At 48.4% G+C, this 21,388-nt stretch overlaps 2 protein-coding genes across 5 annotated transcripts; one reads left to right on the top strand and one right to left on the bottom strand.

Moving 5' to 3' along the window:
* The first annotated feature begins 103 nt into the window (after window positions 1–103).
* Window positions 104–5,228, top strand: NDUFA2 (NADH:ubiquinone oxidoreductase subunit A2). The gene is made up of 3 exons (XM_073356080.1): window positions 104–246; window positions 2,467–2,573; window positions 5,018–5,228. Exons 1-3 carry the CDS (start codon window positions 140–142, stop codon window positions 5,107–5,109), a joined length of 306 nt encoding a protein of 101 aa, XP_073212181.1. The 5' UTR covers window positions 104–139; the 3' UTR covers window positions 5,110–5,228.
* A 358-nt stretch (window positions 5,229–5,586) lies between these two features.
* On the bottom strand, window positions 5,587–19,959 carry TMCO6 (transmembrane and coiled-coil domains 6). Of its 4 annotated transcripts, none has more exons than XM_073356076.1 (12): window positions 19,783–19,959; window positions 18,242–18,366; window positions 17,822–17,949; window positions 16,580–16,763; window positions 14,526–14,630; window positions 13,333–13,418; window positions 12,324–12,440; window positions 10,141–10,252; window positions 9,840–10,020; window positions 7,672–7,766; window positions 6,240–6,407; window positions 5,587–5,866 (listed from the first exon to the last, which is right to left on the bottom strand). In XM_073356076.1, exons 1-12 carry the CDS (start codon window positions 19,865–19,867, stop codon window positions 5,696–5,698), a joined length of 1,557 nt encoding a protein of 518 aa, XP_073212177.1. In that variant the 5' UTR covers window positions 19,868–19,959; the 3' UTR covers window positions 5,587–5,695. The 4 variants fall into 4 exon arrangements, 3 of the variants coding, with proteins under 3 accessions (XP_073212177.1, XP_073212178.1, XP_073212179.1); XM_073356077.1 differs by having other exon boundaries at window positions 17,822–17,931; XM_073356078.1 differs by lacking the exon at window positions 12,324–12,440.
* Window positions 19,960–21,388: the final 1,429 nt, after the last annotated feature.

Raw genomic sequence — 21,388 nt, 5'->3', positions numbered from 1 at the left:
CCTGCCCGCACAAGCGCCTGCGGATTGGCCGATGTGGTTCGAAGCGTGTTTCGATTGGCTGAGTCCCGTATCATGTTTCGGGGGTTCCCCTTCCTATCGGTTATGGGATTGGCTGGGAAGGGGGCAGCACACTGGGAAGATGGCGGCGGCCGCGGCTGTGCGGAGCGTCGGCAGCGGCCTGGGCCGGAGACTCAAGGAGCTTCGGATCCACCTGTGTCAGCGCTCGCCAGGCAGCCGGGGCACCAGGTGCGGGGCACCTCGGGAGGGCTGGGCTGGGGGACCGGGGCGGGGCGAGATCCCTGGACAGGCAGCAGCCCCTGCCTCCCGATGGGGCACTGGGGATCTCCTAGTTACCGTCACCAACGTCCTCGCGTCGGTATAGCGTGAAAAACGGCTCCCGGACTTAATCTGCTACTGAGAGTGTACTGAGCATGCTCAGTAACATCTGCTGAAGCCATTGCCCCACATCCTGCCCTTACTTGGCATCAGATTTTCCAGAGTGCTTTTTACAGGAGCAAAGGGGGCAAATCGGAAGAGGGGAGTTGCCAGGGGTTGAGCGGGGGGTGGAAATCGACTGGTCAGAGGGGTTCAAGCAGTTGAAGGCAGGGTTAGGATAGGGGCTGAAAGGTAAAATGGGGGAGGTGCCGGGGTTAAGCCCAAGGATGAGGTGCTGCCAGAGGGCAAAACCCTGGCAGGGGCAGAGGGGGTAACAGTTACTGGACTGAGACAACAGTGTTCCCAAAAATAGGGGGTGGGGGCAGAGGGCCTTTTTCATTTCCCCTCTCACAGGACAGTACATCTCAGTATGGGCTTCCCAGTACTGAGTTCTTAAAGGCATAGGCATCCCAATGCCTAGTCACCGCAGCTCCTCTCTGTCTGATGTAATCTACTGAGGTGCTGCAGGAGACTTGATTCAGTGAAATATTTTACATACACCCCCTCAGAAACAAGAATCCCTTATCAGTGTATCTGACTGCATAAAGTCTCATAGCAGTTCACAAATTTGCTCTGTCTGCTGCTGGGATTCCCTGAATTACTCTAAGCACTTCATCATTTACCTTTGTTAATTTGCAGATGCAGGTCATTGTGCTATTTTAATTTATATTTTAATAATACTCATTGAAAATATGTCTAGTAAGTACTTGCTAGTAGTTTTTAGCAATGACATCTGTGTTTCAATCTTCCTGGACACTCAGTAACAGACTAAAAGTGGCCATTCTTCAACAAAAAACTTCAAAAACAGACTTCAGTGAGAAACTGCAGAGCTGGGATTAATTTGCAAACTTGACCATCAAATCAGGCCTGAATAAATACTGGGAGTGGCGGGGTCATTACAAAAAGTAATTTTCCCTCTTTTGATATTCACCCCTTCTTGTCAACTGTTGGGAATGGGCCACATCCACACTGATTGAATCAGCCTTGTTAGCACTCCTCGTGACCCCCCACTTGGTAAGGCAACTCCCATCTTTTCATGTGCTGTATAATTATAACTGCCTATTGTATTTTTCAGTCCATGCATCTGATGAGGTGGGTTATAGCCCACAAAAGTTTATGCCCAAATAAATTTGTTAGTCTCTAAGGTACCACAAGGACTCATTGTTTTTGCTGATACAGACTAACACAGCTATCACTCTGAAACCTGTGTTTCTAGTATTGCACTTGCTATGTTTTGCTAGCACAGTAAATGAAGCTGCAAAATAAATTATGTTTAAATGACCTCACTCAATTAAGAGGTAATTAATACATATGTACACCAGGCAGGGTCTTTTGGAAGCCAAAGACTTTATGCTTCCATCCCACACCATTGTCAAATTTTAGCAAATTAGGACAAGTCAGTAAGTAAGAACAACCTTACTTATCAGTACCTGCAACTGGTTAGAATTTGCTATCCCTGTTTCAGTAGCAGATTCTCAGAGAGCAGTTTAATATCAGTAACTACTACTGGTAGCAAATTAAGACAGATTGCAGTTTTTCACATTACACGGGCAGGGAGCAGGACCCCAGCGTGCCCGGTGCTGCACGGCTCCCTCAAAGAAATGGTCCCTGCCCCACGGATCTTACAGTCATAAACCAAGAGACACCGGGCAGATCCAGACAGGCAGGGAGACAATGAGCAACCACACGTCCGGTGAGATGTCTGGAGCCACCCTGCAAACCAGGACTGGGGGGGTGGGTTCTGCCTAGGGTGACCATATTTCCCAAAGGGAAAATGGGACCCTGCATTTGGCTAGCCTGAGGGCTTCCCCCTCCCTGAAATTGGTGTACAGACAAGATGTTCATTATTGTACCCTTCCATAGAGTGTGGTCCTCTCTACTGCCTGCTTCCAGCGGCTATGGATGCTTTGGAAGGGCCAGGTGCATATAACACTTCTGAGATCCCAGTAGATAAAACTACTTATTCTCTTTAGTTTGACATAATTGTACTTGGAAGTGCCATAGAGCTTTAATTAGCTCTGTTTTTGACAGAGACTTCATTGAACAGCACTACGTGACTCTGAAGAAGGCAAACCCGGACTTCCCCATCCTGATCCGGGAGTGCTCTGATGTGCAGCCTAGGCTCTGGGCTCGATATGGTGAGTTGGGAAGGAGCCCTAGTCAATGTCATTAGGTCCAAATTTGACAAACACTGGGGTCTCTATCAAAATAGAAATTCATCAATAAACTGCTTGCAATCCAGAAAAGAGCAATGCAAATTACACATCAAGGAGGAGTTGCCATATGTGGAGAGATGAGGTTAGGACCTGCTTGGTTTGGGAAAGAGGAAAGCAAAGAGGCACTGTACAAACTAAAGGGGGAAAAACTGCCTAATGGAAGTCTGATGCATTAAGTCGTTAGGAAGTTCAGAAATCAGGGTACTTGCAGCGGTGCCCTGCCCTATCAGTTCAACTGCTTAAACAGTGATTCTGAATGGTGTGTGTATGTATGTGTCTATGCATATGCATAGTGGGGCTAAGTGAACTTTGTGGTGTGAATCTTTAAAGGGATAGTCAATTTGAAAATTACAAGTACACCTAAAAACTTTGTACCTACTGTTGTTACCCCATCTAAAATTCCTGTAACAAAGCTGGATATTTTTTGCTAGGTTTCTGTTTTTTGTTTTTTTTTTTCCAGTTTTACTTGTTTGTGTAAATGTTTTCATTGTTTCCCTAGTCTATAGTAATTATCCCTAGCTAGACAGACCCTTATAAATACCAAGCGAACAGGAAAAACTTTCCACTTCTTAAAGGAATGTTTTTAAAAAGCATTCAGGACATACTGTCTGAACAGGGCTCTATCAGAAAGTAAGTTTAAAAAAAAATGAGTAAATAAAATAAAATTGGGTGACCCTGTTAACACTAGAATGCCCTGTCTCATGCAGAAGTGTCTCTGTGAAGCTTTCAATGTAATGGTAGCCTTTGAAATGAACAGATTTTTCCTTTTTAAAAAAAAAAGTGTTTAAAATGTGCTGCACACTCACAATAGACAGACTTCTCCCCATGTAGCTAAACTGGAAGAGTGGTCTGTTGCTTTAAATGTACAGAGTTGTTACACAGACACACACGTGCTTGACTGCAGGCTGAATGCTTGCAACAGAAAGTTCTTGCCTTGAGCTCACACTATGGGCAGAAACCTGAACTCTGAAACCCAGTGAAGGGCGGGGGGAAGAGTCTCCAAGCCCAGTCTCAGCCTGAGTGAGAACTTCCTCGCTGCTATTTTTAGCCCTGTGGTGCAAACTTGAATCAGATGAGCTAGGCTTTGAGACTAGCTGCCACAGGGTTTTGGGTTTTGCTCTGTAGATGTCCCTTTTGTAGCTACACTATAGTTGCAAAAAGTTAGTGAGGCTCACAACTACAGCTCTTGAACCAAAGTGGAAATCTCATATGGCGCAAACCATTTATAGCACTTTCAAGCTTAAACTGACCCATTGAGGATTAGCCATGAACTCTGGTTGGAGTTTTAAAAAAAAATTTTATGGTGGAATCAGAAGCATAAAGAAGGCCAGTTAATTACATAGACTTAATCTCTTACTAAACCATGAGAATGGGGGGATTCTGAAGACTACCACAGGAAATGCTGCTTTTCTGACTTGCGATATTTAGTTAGCATGCAGAACGCTGTTATAATGGAAGCTCCGTGAGAACTGAGAAGGAGAGCTGTAGTGCCAAGTGGCAGTCAGTGCAGTAACCAATCTTTTCAAACAGCTTTTCCCCAAGCCTTAGTCAGGACTCTGAGATGAACAGGCTGCAGCTAAAAATGAAAACACAAGTCTGCTCTGCCTTCAATACAAGTGTCCCTCACAACTTGGGGTAGTAGGCTGTCTCTTCCTTGCTCCTGCTGGGGGCTAGCCAGTGAAACAGTCTGTCTGCGTAACAAATTCATGGGGGTGGGGCTGACTTACAAGGAAAGTGGGCTAAACATGCAAAATTCAGATGAGCAAAAACTAGAAGGGAGGGAAAAAATCTGCAAATGTTTTGAAGTGTGTGAACACGGAGGAAGAGGAGGGTTATAATTAAGAAACAGAAAGGGGAACACTTAAGCTGAGTTCAGGAAAGGCTCTTTACACAGAGGTTATGGGATACGTGGAAAGCCCTGTGCTATAGAACACTCGGGTTGGGTATCTGACCGATCTAAAAATAACTGGTCAAATATTTTAGAGCACTAATTTGTTAGAACAGTAACAAAAAAAGAGTAAGACTATGGTCTGCAATAGGCTTTGCCTTAGCCACTTATGCCTTACTACAAAAACCAATGTACTTAACTGAGTTATTTTAACTCAGATAAATGCAAAACACAATGAAATGAAGTTTAAAAAAATGAGGGAATGGCTCCATCATGCAGTCACAAAAGTCAGTCATCACCTACATCAGGTACTCCTGTTGGAATATTTGACCATGGTCAAATATTAGGGGGTCAATTGACCAGCTTGTTAAAACCTACACTTAGGAGACAGGCCAAGGCACCTATATCCAGCATGGCCTCTCCTGGGGGAAGGGGAGAAGGTGCCTCTTCTACTCTCTCTCTCTCTCTCTCCCTCTAGAGTTCGGCAGAGAGAGTTGCGTGCCACTGAATAATCTCAATGTGGATCAAGTGGCCAAGGCCCTGGAAAATGTTGTTCACAGCAAAACATGAAGACAAAGAGAACTGAACCTGCATGTGCTGGAGCCCTTGGCTGAATGGGTTTAATGGAGAAGCTGTATATCTGTAATTGTAACTTATTAATCACATATAAAAGCATGTCTGACAAAGTGCTCTGAGAGTCTGTTCTGGAAGAGATGTTAAGCTGGGAGGTAGCTCCTTATCCTCCCACTCAGGGTGGGGGGCACTGAAGAGGGAGCAAATCCACTGAGGTACACCCACCTCTTGTCCAGGACATAGCCACTTCCCTTCTACTCAGTCTACCTAAGTAGTCATGTGAGCAGCTTGCTGTGCTGGAGGGAAGGTGCCTTTACGGAGAAGGGTGAGCTAACCTCTTGCAGTCTGTGGGCTTGAGTTATGGCTTCTATTCTCTAGGGAACCACCCCATAGATTTTCCAGACAGCTGGGGGGCAGTAAAATCAGCTGGCACTGCCCTATTAGGGTTTGGCTTCACGCTGTGACAGCAGAGGGCAGAGTGTAAAATAGTTTATTAAATTCCAAAGTAACTTCTCAATGTACAAAGTCCATAGGATAGAATTAGTGCAAATGGGAAGGGAAGCAGGAGTGGATGCAGCGTGGTCTAGGAGGAGGGCAGTACAGCAGCTGAGGCACTGGCGCGGGAGATAGGAGAGGCTGCAGCTGGCTGGAAGTATGTCTCCCTGAGTGCCCTCACTCGCTCCTGGAGTTGGGGGTTGTCCTGGTGCTGTTCTAAGGCCTGCAGTCCTGCTTGGCTGAGAAAGTCGTCAGCAGCCTGTTCCACGACAGACAGCAGATTAGAGCTAGGCCCAGCCTAATGGAGGCAGCTGAGCAGCCCACGGGGCATGAGTGGATCTAGTTCTCCATGGTCTCTATCATAGAACCCATCATGCCTGATTCTTGGGAAAGGGGCTGAAGGATTAATTTCTAATGTACCTCCCACCCCAGGAGCTAGGTTCCCATGGACTGTGCTCTCCTTGCTCTTTGGCTACAGAGAGGCCTTGAGGGAGCAGGGTTCCCCCAGCACCTTTCCACAGCATAGCCTCTTAATTCCCCCACTCAGGTTAGGTGGTAGCTGTTAGTTTACCACTGTGGTTCCCCGGCTGCTGCACAATGCAGAGAAACTGGAGGCCTGAGCTGAGCCCTACCTCTGGCAGGTGCAGGAGGAGGAGATGTAGCAGCTCCAGACTCTGGCCCACCACCTGGCCATCAGAAAGAGCAAGGGTGCTGAGCAGCGAGGGCAGCACAGCCTTCTGGTGCAGCTGGTGGCAGTAGGCAGGGCCCTTCTCGGCGATGTTACACAGCACAGTCAGAGCCTAGAGAGGGAGCTGGCATGAGTATCCCAAGCTGCATGGCTCAGTAGCTGACACCCGGGGAACTGACATAACTGAAGTTGGTCACAAGTTTTATATTGACTAGACCCAACCATCTATCACAGTCCTGTATGTCTCCCTGCTGCAAGATGGTGCAGTCTGGGTAACTCCACCTCCTGGGAGGACATGGGGAGAAGCAGGAAATGCTGTCACCCCTTGAAGGAGACAGCCCCGCAGTATAGCAAACCTTCGAAGGCAGAGATTGGCATGCTAGAACCCCACTCACCTGCCATTGTCTGCATGGCCCCAGGGCAGTGCGAGATGAGCTTTCTGGAGCGGGTGACAACACTGTTGAGGCCATGCAGAGTCTGCTACTTGTGTTTAACATAGGGCTTGGTACACTGGCAGGCATCTGTGTGCCCAGAGTCACTCCGTGCTGGAGCTGCCTGCCAGGCTGGGCTGCACAAAAGCCTGAGGATAGCTCCCTGCAGGCTTGGTGGGGAGCCATGGCTAAAGCAGTCTCCTGCCTGCAGAAGACACTAGAGCGGGGCAATAGCTAGCTACTAGTTCAGGTTTTCCCTCTTTAAGCACAAGCTGGTCCAGGCCTTTCCCTCACTGAGCCTGCTGGAAAGGTAGAGTATGCAGCAGCTCCTGTTGGCGTTCAAGAAGCTTTGAAAGTGCTTTCTTAAAAACCCCTTCATGCGTACTTCTCTTGAACGGGCTGCCTCCAAGCGCTGGCAGCGCTAGATCCCGGCTGCTCCTTTTATCTGCACTGCATTAGGGTGTGCTCCTCTTTCGCTGGTTGGATTTTGAAGCATCTTTCAGTTGGTCTATGGCTTATCATCCACTGGCATATTAGGAGACTAGAACCTGGGCAGGCAGCTCCCCTCATATTCTGCCAACTCCTCCCAGGATGACATACAAGTTGGGATGGGGAAGAGCATTTCAATGGGCTCCAAACCGTCCCAGGGCAGGATGCAGTCAGAGCCTCCATAAGCTGGCATGAATACAGAATCTAATAAGGAATGCAGGAGGGGACTGTCTTTAAAAAGAACCAAATAGGACAGAGGTAAATTAACCAGGTGAGGCATTTGGTACTTATCTTACCTTCATCATGGGCTGATAAAACCTCTGATATACACATGGACCTCCTAGGGCCCAACCACAGGAGCATAATCTCTTCCAGTGGCTCCTACCTGTCACCAGAGGCCCAGAAAACTGACTGCTCTAAAGAACACAATATCCCATGTAGTCAGAGATTCCCTACCAGCAGGGTCACCATCCGGGAACAGGGCAAGAGCTGCAAGAGGGCTGGGATCAGGTCCAGTGTGAGCACAGCAGAGCAGAAGATGGACTCATCAGCTGGGAAGATCAGGAGACAAAGGTATTAAGGAAACCCAAAACAGATTACTGAGAAAGGGCCTTCCAGACGAGGTTCGCAGAAGCATGCACTGACTGAGGTAGAGAAGCAGAGGATTTGCTGCTGTATAAGGGGAGAGACTCGACAGAAGAATGGCCGTCAGACCAATGGTCCAGCTAGCCTGTCTTCCAACAGTGGCCAATGCCAGGTGTTCCAGAACAAATGAACAGAACAGGCATTTATTGAGTGGTCCATCCCCTGTCATCCAGTCCCAGCTTCTGCCACTCAGAGGTTTAGGGACACCCAGAGCACGGGGTTGCATCCCTGATAATCCTGGCTAATAGCCATTGATGAACCTGTCCTTCATGAATCTAATTCCTTTTTGAACCCCATTATACTTTTGGCCTTCACAACATCCCCGGCAATGAGTTCTACAGACTGACTATGTGTTGTGTGAAGAACTGCTTCCTTATGTTTGTTTTAAACCTGCTGCCTATTCAATTCATTGGGTGATTCCCAATTCTTGCGTGTTATGAAGGCGTAAATAACGCTGCCTTATTAACTTTCTGCACACCAGTCATGACTGTATAGACTTCTATCATACTCCCCTTACTCATCTCTTTTCTAAGCTGAACAGTCGCTCCTCATGTGGAAGCTGTTCTATACCCCTAATCATTTCTGTTGCCCTTCTCTGTATAGTTTCCAATTCTGGGGCAACCAGAACTGAACACAATATTCAAGGGGTGTGTGTACCATGGATTTATATAATGGCATGATATTTTCTGTATTATTATCCATCCCTTTCCTAATGGTTCCCTGTTGTTAGAATTTTTGACTGCCACTGCACATTGAGCTGATGTTTTCAGAGAACTATCCATGACGACTCCAAGATCTCTTTCTTGAGTGGTGACAGCTAATTTAGACCCCTCATTTTGTATGTGTAGTTGGGATTATTTTTTCCAGTGTGCATTACTTTGCATGTATCAATACTGAATTTCATCTGCCATTTTTTTCCCCAGTCACCTCATTTTGTGAGATCCCTTTGTAACTCCTCGCGGTCAGCTTTGGACTTAGCTATCTTGAGTAATTTTGTATAGTTTTCAAACTTTGCCACCTCACTGTTTACCCCCATTTCTAGATCATTTATGAATATGTTGAACAGCACTGGTCCCAGTACAAATCCTTGGTGGAGCCTGCAGTTTATCTCTCTCCACTGTGAAAACGGACCATTTATTCCTACCCTTTGTCTCCTATCTTTTAACCAGTTACTGACTTATCCAGATCTTCCCTCTTATCCCATAACTGCTTACTTTGCCTAAGAGCCTATAGCGTGGGACCTTGTCAAAGGCGTTCTGAAAGTCCAAGTAGACTATGTCACCTGGATCACCCTTATTCACATGCTTGTTGACTTCCTCAAAGAATTCTAATAGAGTGGTGATGCCTGATTTTCCTTTACAAAACCCATGTTATATCATGTTCATCTATGTGTCTGATATGTCTCTGTGTGCTCATTGCCCTAGGATGGGGGATGTTGTGAAAGTGTCAGTGTCAGCACAGCTGGGCATGGAAGATCAGAGACAGTAAGAAATTTTAGCAGCTACAGTGGATTCCCCACTCTAGGTTGGAAGGGAGCGTCATGCTGCGTCTCATCAAGCACACCACCCAGAACATGTCAGAGATGGATGAACTTGTGAGCGGCCAAGGAGAGGAACTCAAGAACTGGGGAACACTGGGATGATGAAGTGGGTAGTAAGATAACGCCTGTGTTTTCTGTTCTGCCTATGGGTGTGTTATCTTATGTCTCCCAAATTGAGACTCTGGTGTGCCCTTCCTTCATGAGTCTAGTCCTAGCCCAATGAGCCGTAGCAGCACCATAGGTTCTGTTTCAAGGTCTCTTTGGAGCTCTGTCCCTTCTTAGAGGTGATCTACAAAAAATGTGAGTCTCCCTGACTTTGATTTGAGGCAAGTCCCAGAAACCCCAGCCATCAGCTATGTTAGTCACTCTATTCCTGTAGCAAATTCTAGGAGAATTCCCATTAGGTGCTATGCCCAGCCAGGGTACATAGGAAAATCACCTGTGAGGTTGTTGAGAAGCCAGAGACACTCCTGCACTAGGAACGGGTGCTGCTGGAGAAAGTACTGCATGAAGAGAAACAAAGCCACCAAGAGGCGCTCATCCTGGATCTGCACTTTGCAGCCCTCTGTCTCATCCTCCGCAAGCAGGTTGCTCAGACACCGCAGCAAAGGACAGATAAGCTGCAACGGTAAGAACAGCAGCATGGGGCATTCTCCCTCATTCACACTAGTGCTTCAGACAGCAGGGGTCTAGTGCGTGGCACTGCTGACCAGCTAAGACCCTCTACAGCCTCTACTTACCAACTCCAGGCCCTCAGTAACTGCTTTTGACATCATGGAAGCCAGTTCCAGCAACAGTAGCACCAGGGTTGACACTATCCCCTGGGAGATTAACAGCACGTTGTTCACATGGCTATGAAGGGAAAGGAACATTACAGGAACAATGAATTCAAGGAGTGAACCCAAAACCAGCCAGCACCACTCAGTCTGCTCATGTCCATTCACCAGCTGGTTTGGCTGGAGCCTCAGCTAAAAGATTGGGGGTAGCATTGTTTCACATTCTCTCAAGTTGAAATTGACAGAAGGGGTTTTGCTCTGATTCTATACAGCAGGTCCCCCAGAGGGCAGCAGCTAACTCTGGAACATTTCAGCCTAAAAGGGGAACATTTCAGAAAGGGAAAAGCATGTGGAAACAGAGGGTTATAGCTGTCTCTGGGTATCCACGCCTCACACCACACTTCCCTTTGCAAGACGGAATTCTCCAAGTGTGGCAAGCTGTCATGTGACAGTGCAACCCCAGATCGCCAATTGCAGCAAGGAAGACCAGGAGGAGGACAGGGCAAGAGCCTCATCTCAAACCAACCCCAGGCAACAGATTACAAAAGCAACAGCTCCAAGATTACATGCACCTGGGCCATGAGGGCAGACAGGGGGAGGACAGGAAGCTCAAAGAAGAGGACAGCTTCATAGAGCAACCACATACCACACAACAAAAACACTAACCCAGGAACCTATCCTTGCAACAAGGCCCGATGCCAACTCTGTCCACATATTTATTCAAGTGACACCATCATAGGACCTCATCACATTAGCCACGCCATCAGGGGCTCATTCACCTGCACATCTACCAATGTGATATATGCCATCATGTGCCAGCAATGCCCCTCTGCCATGTACATTGGCCAAACCGGACAGTCTCTACGTAAAAGAATAAATGGACATAAATCTGACATCAGAAATCATAACATTCAAAAATCGGTAGGAGAACACTTCAACCTCTCTGGTCACTCAGTAAAAGATTTAAGGGTGGCAATTTTGCAACAGAAAAGCTTCAAAAACAGATTCCAATGAGAAACTGCTGAGCTTGAATTAATATGCCAACTAGATACCATTAACTGGGGTTTGAATAGAGACACATATTGAATCTATTTCCCTATGTTAAGTATCCTCACACCTTCTTGTCAACTGTCTAAATGGGCCATCTTGATTATCACTACAAAAGTTTTTTTCTCCTGCTGATAATAGCTCATCTTAATTAATTAGCCTCAGTGGTTTGAGCATTGGCCTGCTAAACCCAGGGTTGTGAGTTCAATCCTTGAGAGGGCCATTTAAGGATCTGGGGCAAAAATTGGGGATTGGTCCTGCTTTGAGCAGGGGGTTGGACTAGATGATCTCCTGAGGTCCCTTCCAACCCTGAGCTTCTATGATTTCTATGCATCCGATGAAGTGGGCTGTAGCGCACAAAAGCTTATGCTCTAATAAATTTGTTAGTCTCCACAACTACTCCTGTTCTTTTTGCGGATACAGACTAACACGGCTGCTACTCTAAACCTGTCACAGAGCTGCAGAATCACCGGGATAGGAACAATCTCTAGTTCAGTGTCAATAATACGAGACTGGGTGTGCCATAGAGTACAAGGCCAGCAGGGAGCACCAGACCATCTAGTCTGACCCCTGAATACCACAGGCCACTCACAGCACCCACACACTGAACCCAGCAGCCAAAATTAGCCCCCATGAGACTCGACTATTATGTACCACAGGCAGAGAACAGGAAGGACCAAAGTGCACCAGTGCCCAAGGCCCCCAGGGCAATGAATGATTAAGTGAGATATACCCAAAGAATGCTGGCAGGTAACCCACACTGGGTGAAACCCCCCCCCCAGGATCACTGCCAACCTGTCCTCAGCAATCTCACAAACTGAGGCTAGTAACAGGTTTGAGAACTGATGGGTCCCAACCACAGTGGATAGAGCCATGCACACACAAGGGACAACCCTCCATGACACTCAGCTCTCCCTCTGAGGTCTCCTCAAGGGACTGAGAGAGGGTTACACAGAGTGAGATAGTCTCTGAGCTAAAGCAACTGACTAAGGAGCAGCTCTTTCTGTTCCCAAACACCGGGGGTCGGGCTCTTCTTCCATGTGTCTGGAAAGCCCCAGGCAGCTTTGGGGAGCTATACAGTAAGTACCAAATGCATTTACCTACACACAATGTAATGAAGACACCAAGAAAACTCCACGGCGACTCCCATTCCCAGCTCCAGGTTGGAGCTAACCAATCGAAGCATGTGCTGGGGGAGAACCGAGTCCAGAACCAAGCTGGGGCCAGAAAGGAGAGTTAAGAGAAACATGGATTTTAAAGAGGGATTAAGTAGGAGTACAAGCAACACTGTCACACGCGGGGCAAAAACCTGGGCTGTCTGATGAGGGTAACTGTACCGCTCTCCCCAGAGCTGCTCGGGTTTAACACCCTCAGTGCGCTTCCAAAGCCCCAAACAGGAGACACTCCACCAAGGGAGGACAGGCCCCAAATACATGCCCACCAAAGCAATGCTCAGAGAACTGGGCAGGTTCCATCCCATGAGGCGAGATCTGTTGGTAAATATGTACCAGGATGTTCCTGTTTGTCAACGAGGCCAGAACTCTAATAACATGAAAGGAGTCGGGGGTGTCAGTCCAGTTCCAGTGGGAGGTCAAGCATCTAGCATTGACAATCTCACAGCTGGCACTAATCAACCACCTCATTAGCAGGCTCTGCAGAGAGGCTTCGGAGCCTCAACTCGCCTCAACCCTAGACACAGTCCTTCCCAGGCAAGGCAGAGGAACCTCAACAGGTTGTTGTGGGGGCGGCTTGCACTGATGCTGCCCATGCTAGAATACACGGGGGTAGATGGCCTCAGTCTCCAGGGTTCTCGAGCCAGCTCCTTTCAGTAGCACTAAGATCAATAGGAAGAAGTGTCCAGAGTATTTCTCTGTTGGCCCCCTCGGTTTCACACAGCCTCTTATGGTTACTGAAAGCTGATTACCTGAGGGGTCAAAGAAAAGTGTCCTGATCTGTACAAAACCTCAGTGTCCTTGCCAGGGTTCTGCTCCGGCATATTAACATCACAGAGATAACACGTGCCAGGAGGATGCTAACTGCCACTAGGATGCAAATGCTGTGCTCAGCCATGTGCCCGGTCCAGATGGAAGGGGAGGGAGTGATGCTTACGGTATGATCTTGGTGGGAGCTTCCCTGGCCTGCAGGAGCTGCGACAGGACGTAGCCCAGGCCTTCCAGCACTGCCACATGAGGGGACTGAAATCAAAGAGCACAAGGCTGAGCCAACAGAACAAACCCAACTATCAGATGGGTAGCCGTGTTAGTCTGTATCCACAAAAACGAGGAGTCCTAATTGTTTTTTTTAGAACCCAGCAGGAGTCAGCAGTGAAAGGAGGAAGGCCAGTATCTACAAAAAGAAAAGGAGTACTTGTGGCACCTTAGAGACTAACCAATTTATCTGAGCATAAGCTTTCGTGAGCTACAGCTCACTTCATCGGATGCATACTGTGGAAAGTGTAGAAGATCTTTTTATACACACAAAGCATGAAAAAATACCCCCCACACACCCCACTCGCCTGCTGGTAATAGCTTATCTAAAGTGATCACTCTTTGGGCCCAACTTGATTATCATACACATTGTAAGGAGAGTGATCACTTTAGATAAGCTATTACCAGCAGGCGAGTGGGGTGTGTGGGGGGGTATTTTTTCATGCTTTGTGTGTATAAAAAGATCTTCTACACTTTCCACAGTATGCATCCGATGAAGTGAGCTGTAGCTCACGAAAGCTTATGCTCAGATAAATTGGTTAGTCTCTAAGGTGCCACAAGTACTCCTTTTCTTTTTGCGAATACAGACTAACAGGGCTGTTACTCTGAAACCTGTCAGTATCTACAAAATGACTCAATGTAAAGCAGAGAGGCTGAACTTGGTCTCACCGCAGCTCCATGCTAGTTTGAAATATGTACATGTGATGGCCAAGCCATTCCTCTGAGTCTCCAGGACCCCCAGAAAGCTCACAAGGCAGACACGCCTGTGATCACTTGTGGTTAAGAGACAGAGAGATCTAGCCAGGGAGGAGCATAAAAACCATGTCAGCCACCATCAAAATGTTACCCCAGGAAATTAAAATTGTATATGGCAGTGCACATGGCGTATGCCCAGCTGCACCCGCAACTGGGCTCAGCTCTCTGCAGAGTGCCCTCTGCACACGGCCTGCCCCGTGACAGGAAGTGATGCTGTGCCATTCAAAGAAGCTCTGAGTGACTACACTAAGCCACTAGTTCAAGAACGCAGGGAAATACCCCCTCCTGCTTGGCAAGGCTCGTAGGAAGAGCCAGAGATAGGCTAGCTGGATCACTCACCTGGATACAGGATGCCAGGGCTGGAATAATGCCTTGAGGTAAAAGTTGCTTCCTCACGGCATCACTCTCCACTGCCAAGTTCCCCAGCGTGTACAAACACAGCTCCTAAAACACAGACGTGGGGGACCACAGTTACGCTCCCTATGTGCCACAAGTGCCCCACCAATCCAACCAGATGAGAGTGCCCCCTACTGGCATTACGGCGATATTGCCACTAGAGAGCAACAAACAGCACCTTGAGATGCATGAATGCTGCACTAATGGCAAGAGAGATGTGGTTTCCAGGACCAGCAGAGCCAGAGAAGCTACTGCTAACTCAGTCACTTTACCTAGCACAGCGTTCCCTGCTTGTGCAGGAGGCTCCTGGCTAGCTAGACACAGGCACACAAATTTAGTGCATCTGAGGGTCATACTATCAACAACAAGAATCCAAAGGACATACTTGCTGGAGCAAGGTGTAGCTAACCTCCTCTGCAATATAGGAACACAGGGACTGCCAGATGGGTCAGACTCAAGGTCCATTTAATCCAGCCTCCTATCACAGACAGTACCCAGTGCCAGATGCTTCAGACTACTTGATGATTCAGAGGAAGGGGCAGATAGGGAGATAGATGTGGGATGGTCTGTCCCCTATGAAGGTCTCACTTCAACCCACAATAGTCAGAGACTGACTTAAACCCTGAAGAGTTAGTGGGTTTTTTTTATCCCTTCCAAGACTTTGTTTGCACTAACTTTGGCTATTCATGTTAGCCATATGACTGTCCAAACCCTCTTTGAATCGTATTGGCCACAATGACACCCTGTGGCAGTGAGTTGCACAGTCTGATTACACACTGAGTGTAGAAGTATTTCCTTTCTCAGTTTGGAATTTGCCACCTTTAATTCAGTTTCATTAAGTGTCCCCTTGTTCTTGTGTTATGAGACATGGAGAACAGAAGTCCCCGATCTCCCTTCTTTAGACCATTCATCCTTTTATAGATTTTTATCTTGTTCCCTCTTATTTGTTTCCTCTCTAAAGTAACAATACCAGTTATTCCAATCTCTCTTCACAGGAGAGTTTTTCCAGCACATAATCATTCTCATCGCCCTTCTCTGAGCCCCGCCTATTACTGCACCACACTTTTTGAAATGGGGAGCCAGTTCTACATAAAGTCTCCAGCTAAGGCTGTACCATCCATTTCTATAAAGACATTCGATTATTTTCTGGATTATTCTCTATCTCACTCCTTCTACACTGTAACATCCTGCTTGGGTTTTGCACTGCAGCCACACATTCACTAGCTGTCTTCATTGCACTGTCTGTCCCTTTCCTGAGCTGATAGTTAATTTAAACCCCTGTGAGATGTGTGAGTAGTATACATTTTCTCTTCCACCGTGCATTACTTTGCCTTTATCTGCACTGCTCGTCAGCTGCCTTGTGTTGCCCATTACCTAGCTTGGTTAAGTCCCACACAGTCTTATCAGGACTTGACTAACCTCAATAGCTTTCTGCAAATTTTGCAACGTCACTGTTCACCCCCCTTTTCAGTGCATTAATAAATATATTAAACCACATCAGACCTAACATGGAACCATGAGGCACTCGGCTGTCAACCTTTGCCATCATGAAAACCAATCATTTATTCCTACTCTTCATTTCCTGTCTTTAGCCCATTTTTGATCCACAACAATACTTTGCCTTTTACCCCTGATTATTTAGCTTCTTTAGTAGCCTCTTATGAAGGGCTTTGTCAAAAGCCTTTTGAAAGTCTAAATACATTGTGTCAAGCAGTTCTCTTTTATCCATTGTAGAGATGCATCACAGAGGCTACAGGGCCACTGTTCTACCTTCAGCCAGGAAACCACTGATGGAGCACTGCACAGGGGCACCTGTAGTCTCCACAAGATGTAGCTCTGTCCTGAAGAGGAGGGCAGCTGCAGGACTCTATTGGAGACCTTTGTGGGCTGCATCTGGCCAATGGGCTACATTTTGGCCACTCAATCTCAGAAGTCCAACCACTAATGAATGCCCAGCAGATGCAAGAACAATGGAGAAATACAGGCCCGCATCTTACTGTGAATTCTACACTGTGTCCTGAGAGATAGGTCAGGAGATAGGAGGTTGCTGGCAAACACGCCTCAGCCACAGTAGGGTCACTGGAGTGTGAGAGTTCGTGCAGACAGCGAGCTGCCTCCATCTGTATGTTGGCCAAGCTGCTGGTGAAGAGCCCGATCAGGACCCGCATGCTGCCCTCCAACCTGAAAAAGCAAAACATGACATTGTTTCATTCTGCTGCCCCCCCTTTCCCAAAACACACACACACACACTCCTCCCACCCTGATGTCCCAGGGTCAGGAGGGCAAGTTGTCTCTCAGAGACCAGGCACCAAAAACCTGCCCAGTTCATGGGCTGGCCTGGCCATTCCTCAGACCACTTGACTTGAAAGGGCCAGGTTAATTCCTGCTCTCACAGCTCTGACTTCACTGCAGTTACACAGGGCTGGATTTGGCACAGTGTTTGGATATTGACTTTGTCCCACTTCTTTTACAATATTTTCTCTTATTCCTTCCCCCCCTCCTTTCCTGTCTTTGAGCAGCCAAATTTGCTGCCTTCTAAAGTCACTTTGCCACCACTATGTGGCATGGCAGAGAGCCTAACAAAGCTGTCCCTGTCCAGCCAGAAGGGAACTGCAATGCCGGACAGCTCTCCCTATAAGAACATGAACAGGATAAAGTCTCAAGCAAACCACGCAGACAGGAGAGTACAGCACACAGCTATCTCGAGCACAGTGAAGAGCCTTGTAAGAATCCTTTGCAATATATTTCCCTGATCAAAATCAGATAGAGTCATGTCCTGCAAGATCTCAGCCTCCTTTTGGCAGTCTAGAGCGGCTACGTCCAGCTTTCCCCCATAACCTCCTCTGTTCCAGTGGGACTCTCCCAGCTCAGCCTCATCCACAACCCAGCAGAGCACAAAGGCATTCGGGCCAGGCTATCTAGGGCGCTGGCCCACATAATGTAAGGTCTTCTCTCAGTGGGAAAAGGCAGTGGTCACAGAAAAGAAAGGGATGGAGACATTTTCTAATGCAGATACTTGAGCCACACTCCCAACCAAAACAAAATTTCCCATATCACAGAAATAGCTACACTGATCCCTGCTACAGAGGATATGTGGGCCCATCCCCGTCTAAGTGGATCCACAGCCATGTCCTTGCAATGGCCACTACCAGAGGGGCCCACTGCTAGCTGGATCCTTTATGAGCACAGACTAGCCGTGCCTGGGACTGGACATAGCATGGAAGCACAGACTGGCTAACCTGACAAATTTCTGCTGCGTCTCTTTCTGCTGCAGTCCCTGTCGAAGGCGACTCAACAATGTCTTCCTCTCCTCTGTTCCCCTCTGGACATCCCTCAGCAGCTGCAAAATCTGGCGGAAAACAAACAGCTGAGTGGATGTCAAGCACAGCTGCAGGGTAAAAATCACATGCCTAAAGGCATGATCACTTATGGTCATTCAAGATGCCATGGCACTCTTCCAAAGGGTATTGATACTAACCCTGGCACCTAGGTGCTACAGCTAGAGCTTATATAGCAGTCTGTAAAACACTATGGAATCCAACCAGCTATATTAACTTAGTATTGTTATTATTAATTATTATTATTAACAGAGGCTAGGGCCAGTGAAAGACATTGCAGTGAATACCTAGAACCAGAGACAAATGGTATAAACCCTTCACCTCCTGCTCAGATAGAGGTTCTGCTGCTATGTCCACTCCAGCCTGCCCGTCTCCATTCACCAGGCTGTCTTCTCGCAGAAGTCTCTTACTGACCAACTGCTGCTGCCTCCGGGCCTTCCTCAGAGCTGCAAACAAACCAACCTGATTACTGACAACAACACAGCTTTCCAGCTCAAGACAAGTTTTCACCCCACACAAAACACTGCTCTTTTTTGGGTTGAGGAGAAGCTGCTGTTTGTCTCTTTCTGCGACTATAACATCACCTATGCCAGTGTCTAGATGTTTTTCCCATAAATTATCCGATTTAGCATCTGATGAAGTGAGCTGTAGCTCACGAAAGCTTATGCTCAAATAAATTTGTTAGTTTCTAAGGTGCCACAAGTACTCCTTTTCTTTTTGCGAATACAGACTAACAGGGCTGTTACTCTGAAACTTTTCTGACTTTGAGACATCCCGGTGACGGATGCTGAGATGAAGCCCACCAGTTTACCTGGTCAAGACATGAGAGAACTCAATGAAGGTCTATGAGGAAATATAGCTGAGTATCATCAGTGCCAAAGTTGAGCTAGAGAAGATAGACAACGAAGCAGGAGAAGGGCCAGAAACTGAATCTTTTGGGACTGCGAAGAGAAGGAGCTACTGCCCCCACCAGAGACAGGAGAGAGGGAGTAGTGTGATAATGTAGGTAGTGGAACCATGACAGCTTCCATTCTATGGACAAATCAAAACCAAGCATGAAAGCAGGCTTTGTTGCACTATTCCCCGGACAAGCCAACAAGAATCAGTGTTATGAATCCACCAGCTGCAATATCAAGAGGGTCTAGAATCCAGTAACAAACCACCTGTGATTCCTAAGGGGTGGGGGGAGTGAGGGAGAGGAATAAAAGGACAAGACCCCTCCCCAGACCCAATTATTGAAACAAATAGACCAGATCTTACCCTACATGGACACCTCTTCTCCAAAGGCCCAGCCCAACCCCATTCCTAGGAGCATGGCTCAGATCACACCCAGATTTGGCCCCTTTGCAGGGACCAAGACTCTTGTTCCAGACCCAAGCTTGCAGATCAGAGCACTAGACCCAAGAGAGTCTCTGGTTTCAGAGTGGTAGCCATGTTAGTCTGTATCAGCAAAAAGAACAAGGAGTACTTGTGGCACCTTAGAGACTAACAAATGTATTTGAGCATAAGCTTTTGTGGGCTAAAGCCCACTTAATCAGATGCAAGATATATATATTTTCCTACTGTATTTTCCACTGCATGCATTTGAAGCTTATGCTCAAATAGAAAAGAGTGTCTGTTTCTCAGTCCCTGGCAGTAAGCCCGGTCCCAGGGGTCTGAACCCCCTTCCCAGAACGGCAGCAACTCCTCTCAGCCCAGATCCCCCTCCCAAGACCCCCACCCCCCAGACACAAGGATCCAGAGCCAACTGCCCCCAACCGAACCAGCTGCCCGGACCTCCAGAACCGCCCCCCCAGACTGGCTCCTGCAGGGCCCAGCCGGGGTCCCCAGGCCTGAGCCCGGCGGCTCTGTCGGGCTCGGACCTGACTCCTGCTCCCGCCGGCGGCCCCGCAGCTCCTCCAGGCCACTGGCATCGGGCCGGTACCGGGAGCTCCTCCGGCTCCACATCCCGATCGCGGCCGAGGCGGCGGGTGGAAGCCGCAGACGGCTCCAGCGCGGAAGATGGCGGCCGGGGACCGCGCGCTTCCGGGAGCCGGGCCCGAGCCGCGGCGGCGCGGCATCTACGGGAGGCCGCGGTCTGAGCTGCCGCAGCAGGCCTCGGATCCCGGGCTCTGTGAAGATTGGGGCGCGGGTGCTGGGGGAGCCGGAGTCTGCGGGAGGGAAGGAGTCAGTGAGGGGGGAACTGGGGGTCCCGGGATGTCAGTAACGGCGGTCCCGGGGGCTGAGGGTTCCTGGCGTGTCAGTGAGGGGTGTCCCAAGGGTGTCAAGCTGCGGGGTTCCCGGGGGACTGGGAGGATTCCCAGGGGGCTGGGGTCCCGGGGGTGTCAGTGAGGAGGGTCCCAGGAGCATTGGGGGATCAGTGAGGGGGGTCCCAAGGGGGCTGTGAGGGGATCCCAGGGGGCTGGGGGGCTTGCATGTTTCAGTGCGGGGGGTTCCCTGGGGGTCCTAGATGTCAGTGAGGGTAGTCCCCAGAGATTGGGGGACCCCAAATGTCAGTAAGGGGGGTTCCCAGGACGTTTTGGGGTCCTGGGTGCTAGTGATTGGAGGGTCCAATCACTCCAGGGAATTGGGGGTTCCAGGTGTGTTAGTGTGGGGGTTGGGTAACAGTGAGGATGTGACCTTGGACTGGGGCCAGCTCTTATTGTCGGACTGAGCTTGTTAACTGTAGTGTTGAGTTAACCCGTTCTCTGCTCTCTTTCTCCTTCCCCCTATGGCCTTTCACAGCCTGCAAAAGAATCTTCCATTCCACACTCACTTATACCTTTGACCCTTCCCAAAATATTCTGCAATGCTTGCAACAGCATTAGCAATATACAATGCTGATCTGCCTTCCCCAGGAGACCCCTTGAGAGAGGGAGCCATCAGGGTGTGACAAGGAGGGCTGCTGGGGGGTTGGGGGCCTTGGGTGTGTCAACTGGGAACAAGGGTATTTCAAGAGACATCCTGTACCTGGTGCCAAACATCCCCACGTCTCCTGTTCAGTAAAGAGCCACTAAGAAGTGACTGGTCAGACACATTCTCTCAAGCAATAATCATGCTGAAGATCTGACCTGTGAGATAGATGGAGGATTTTTACTGTGGATAAACTACCTGGATGGGCAGGAGAGGCCGGCCCTTTAAACTACCCTTTGTTCTGTATTTCCCATATAATTGTCCTTGTTTCCCTTGAAACACAGGTGGTCTCCCCTAGTCAGAAGGGGCTGCCAGGGGACAGGCGTCCTGGACATGGTTGGCCCTGACTGTGTTGGTCAGGGAAGCCCTGGGGATGTAGATCAGGAGGCTTCACCAGAGAACGCGTTGGGGAATTGTGCTGTATTCCACTTTCTGCAGCCTTCATAGAATATCAGGGTTGGAAGGGACCTCAGGAGGTCATCTAGTCCAGCCCCCTGCTCAAAGCAGGACCAATCCCCAATTTTTGCCCCAATCCCTAAATGGCCCCCTCAACGATTGAACTCACAACCCTGGGTT

Source organism: Lepidochelys kempii, chromosome 8 (assembly GCF_965140265.1).
Source record: "Lepidochelys kempii isolate rLepKem1 chromosome 8, rLepKem1.hap2, whole genome shotgun sequence".
Classification (NCBI taxonomy): domain Eukaryota; kingdom Metazoa; phylum Chordata; order Testudines; family Cheloniidae; genus Lepidochelys; species Lepidochelys kempii.
This window is presented reverse-complemented; position numbering and strand designations above follow the sequence as displayed.

Coding starts and splice junctions, on each gene's coding strand:
- NDUFA2 (XM_073356080.1), top strand. CDS start 140: ATGGCGGCGGCCGCGGCTGTGCGGAGCGTCGGCAGCGGCCTGGGCCGG. Junction 247..2,466: donor CCAGGCAGCCGGGGCACCAG/GTGCGGGGCACC, acceptor TGTTTTTGACAG/AGACTTCATTGAACAGCACT. Junction 2,574..5,017: donor TAGGCTCTGGGCTCGATATG/GTGAGTTGGGAA, acceptor CTCTCCCTCTAG/AGTTCGGCAGAGAGAGTTGC.
- TMCO6 (XM_073356076.1), bottom strand. CDS start 19,867: ATGTGGAGCCGGAGGAGCTCCCGGTACCGGCCCGATGCCAGTGGCCTG. Junction 6,408..7,671: donor CCCGGATGGTGACCCTGCTG/GTAGGGAATCTC, acceptor CTCCCTCTCTAG/GCTCTGACTGTGCTGTGTAA. Junction 5,867..6,239: donor TCCTCCTGCACCTGCCAGAG/GTAGGGCTCAGC, acceptor GTCGTGGAACAG/GCTGCTGACGACTTTCTCAG.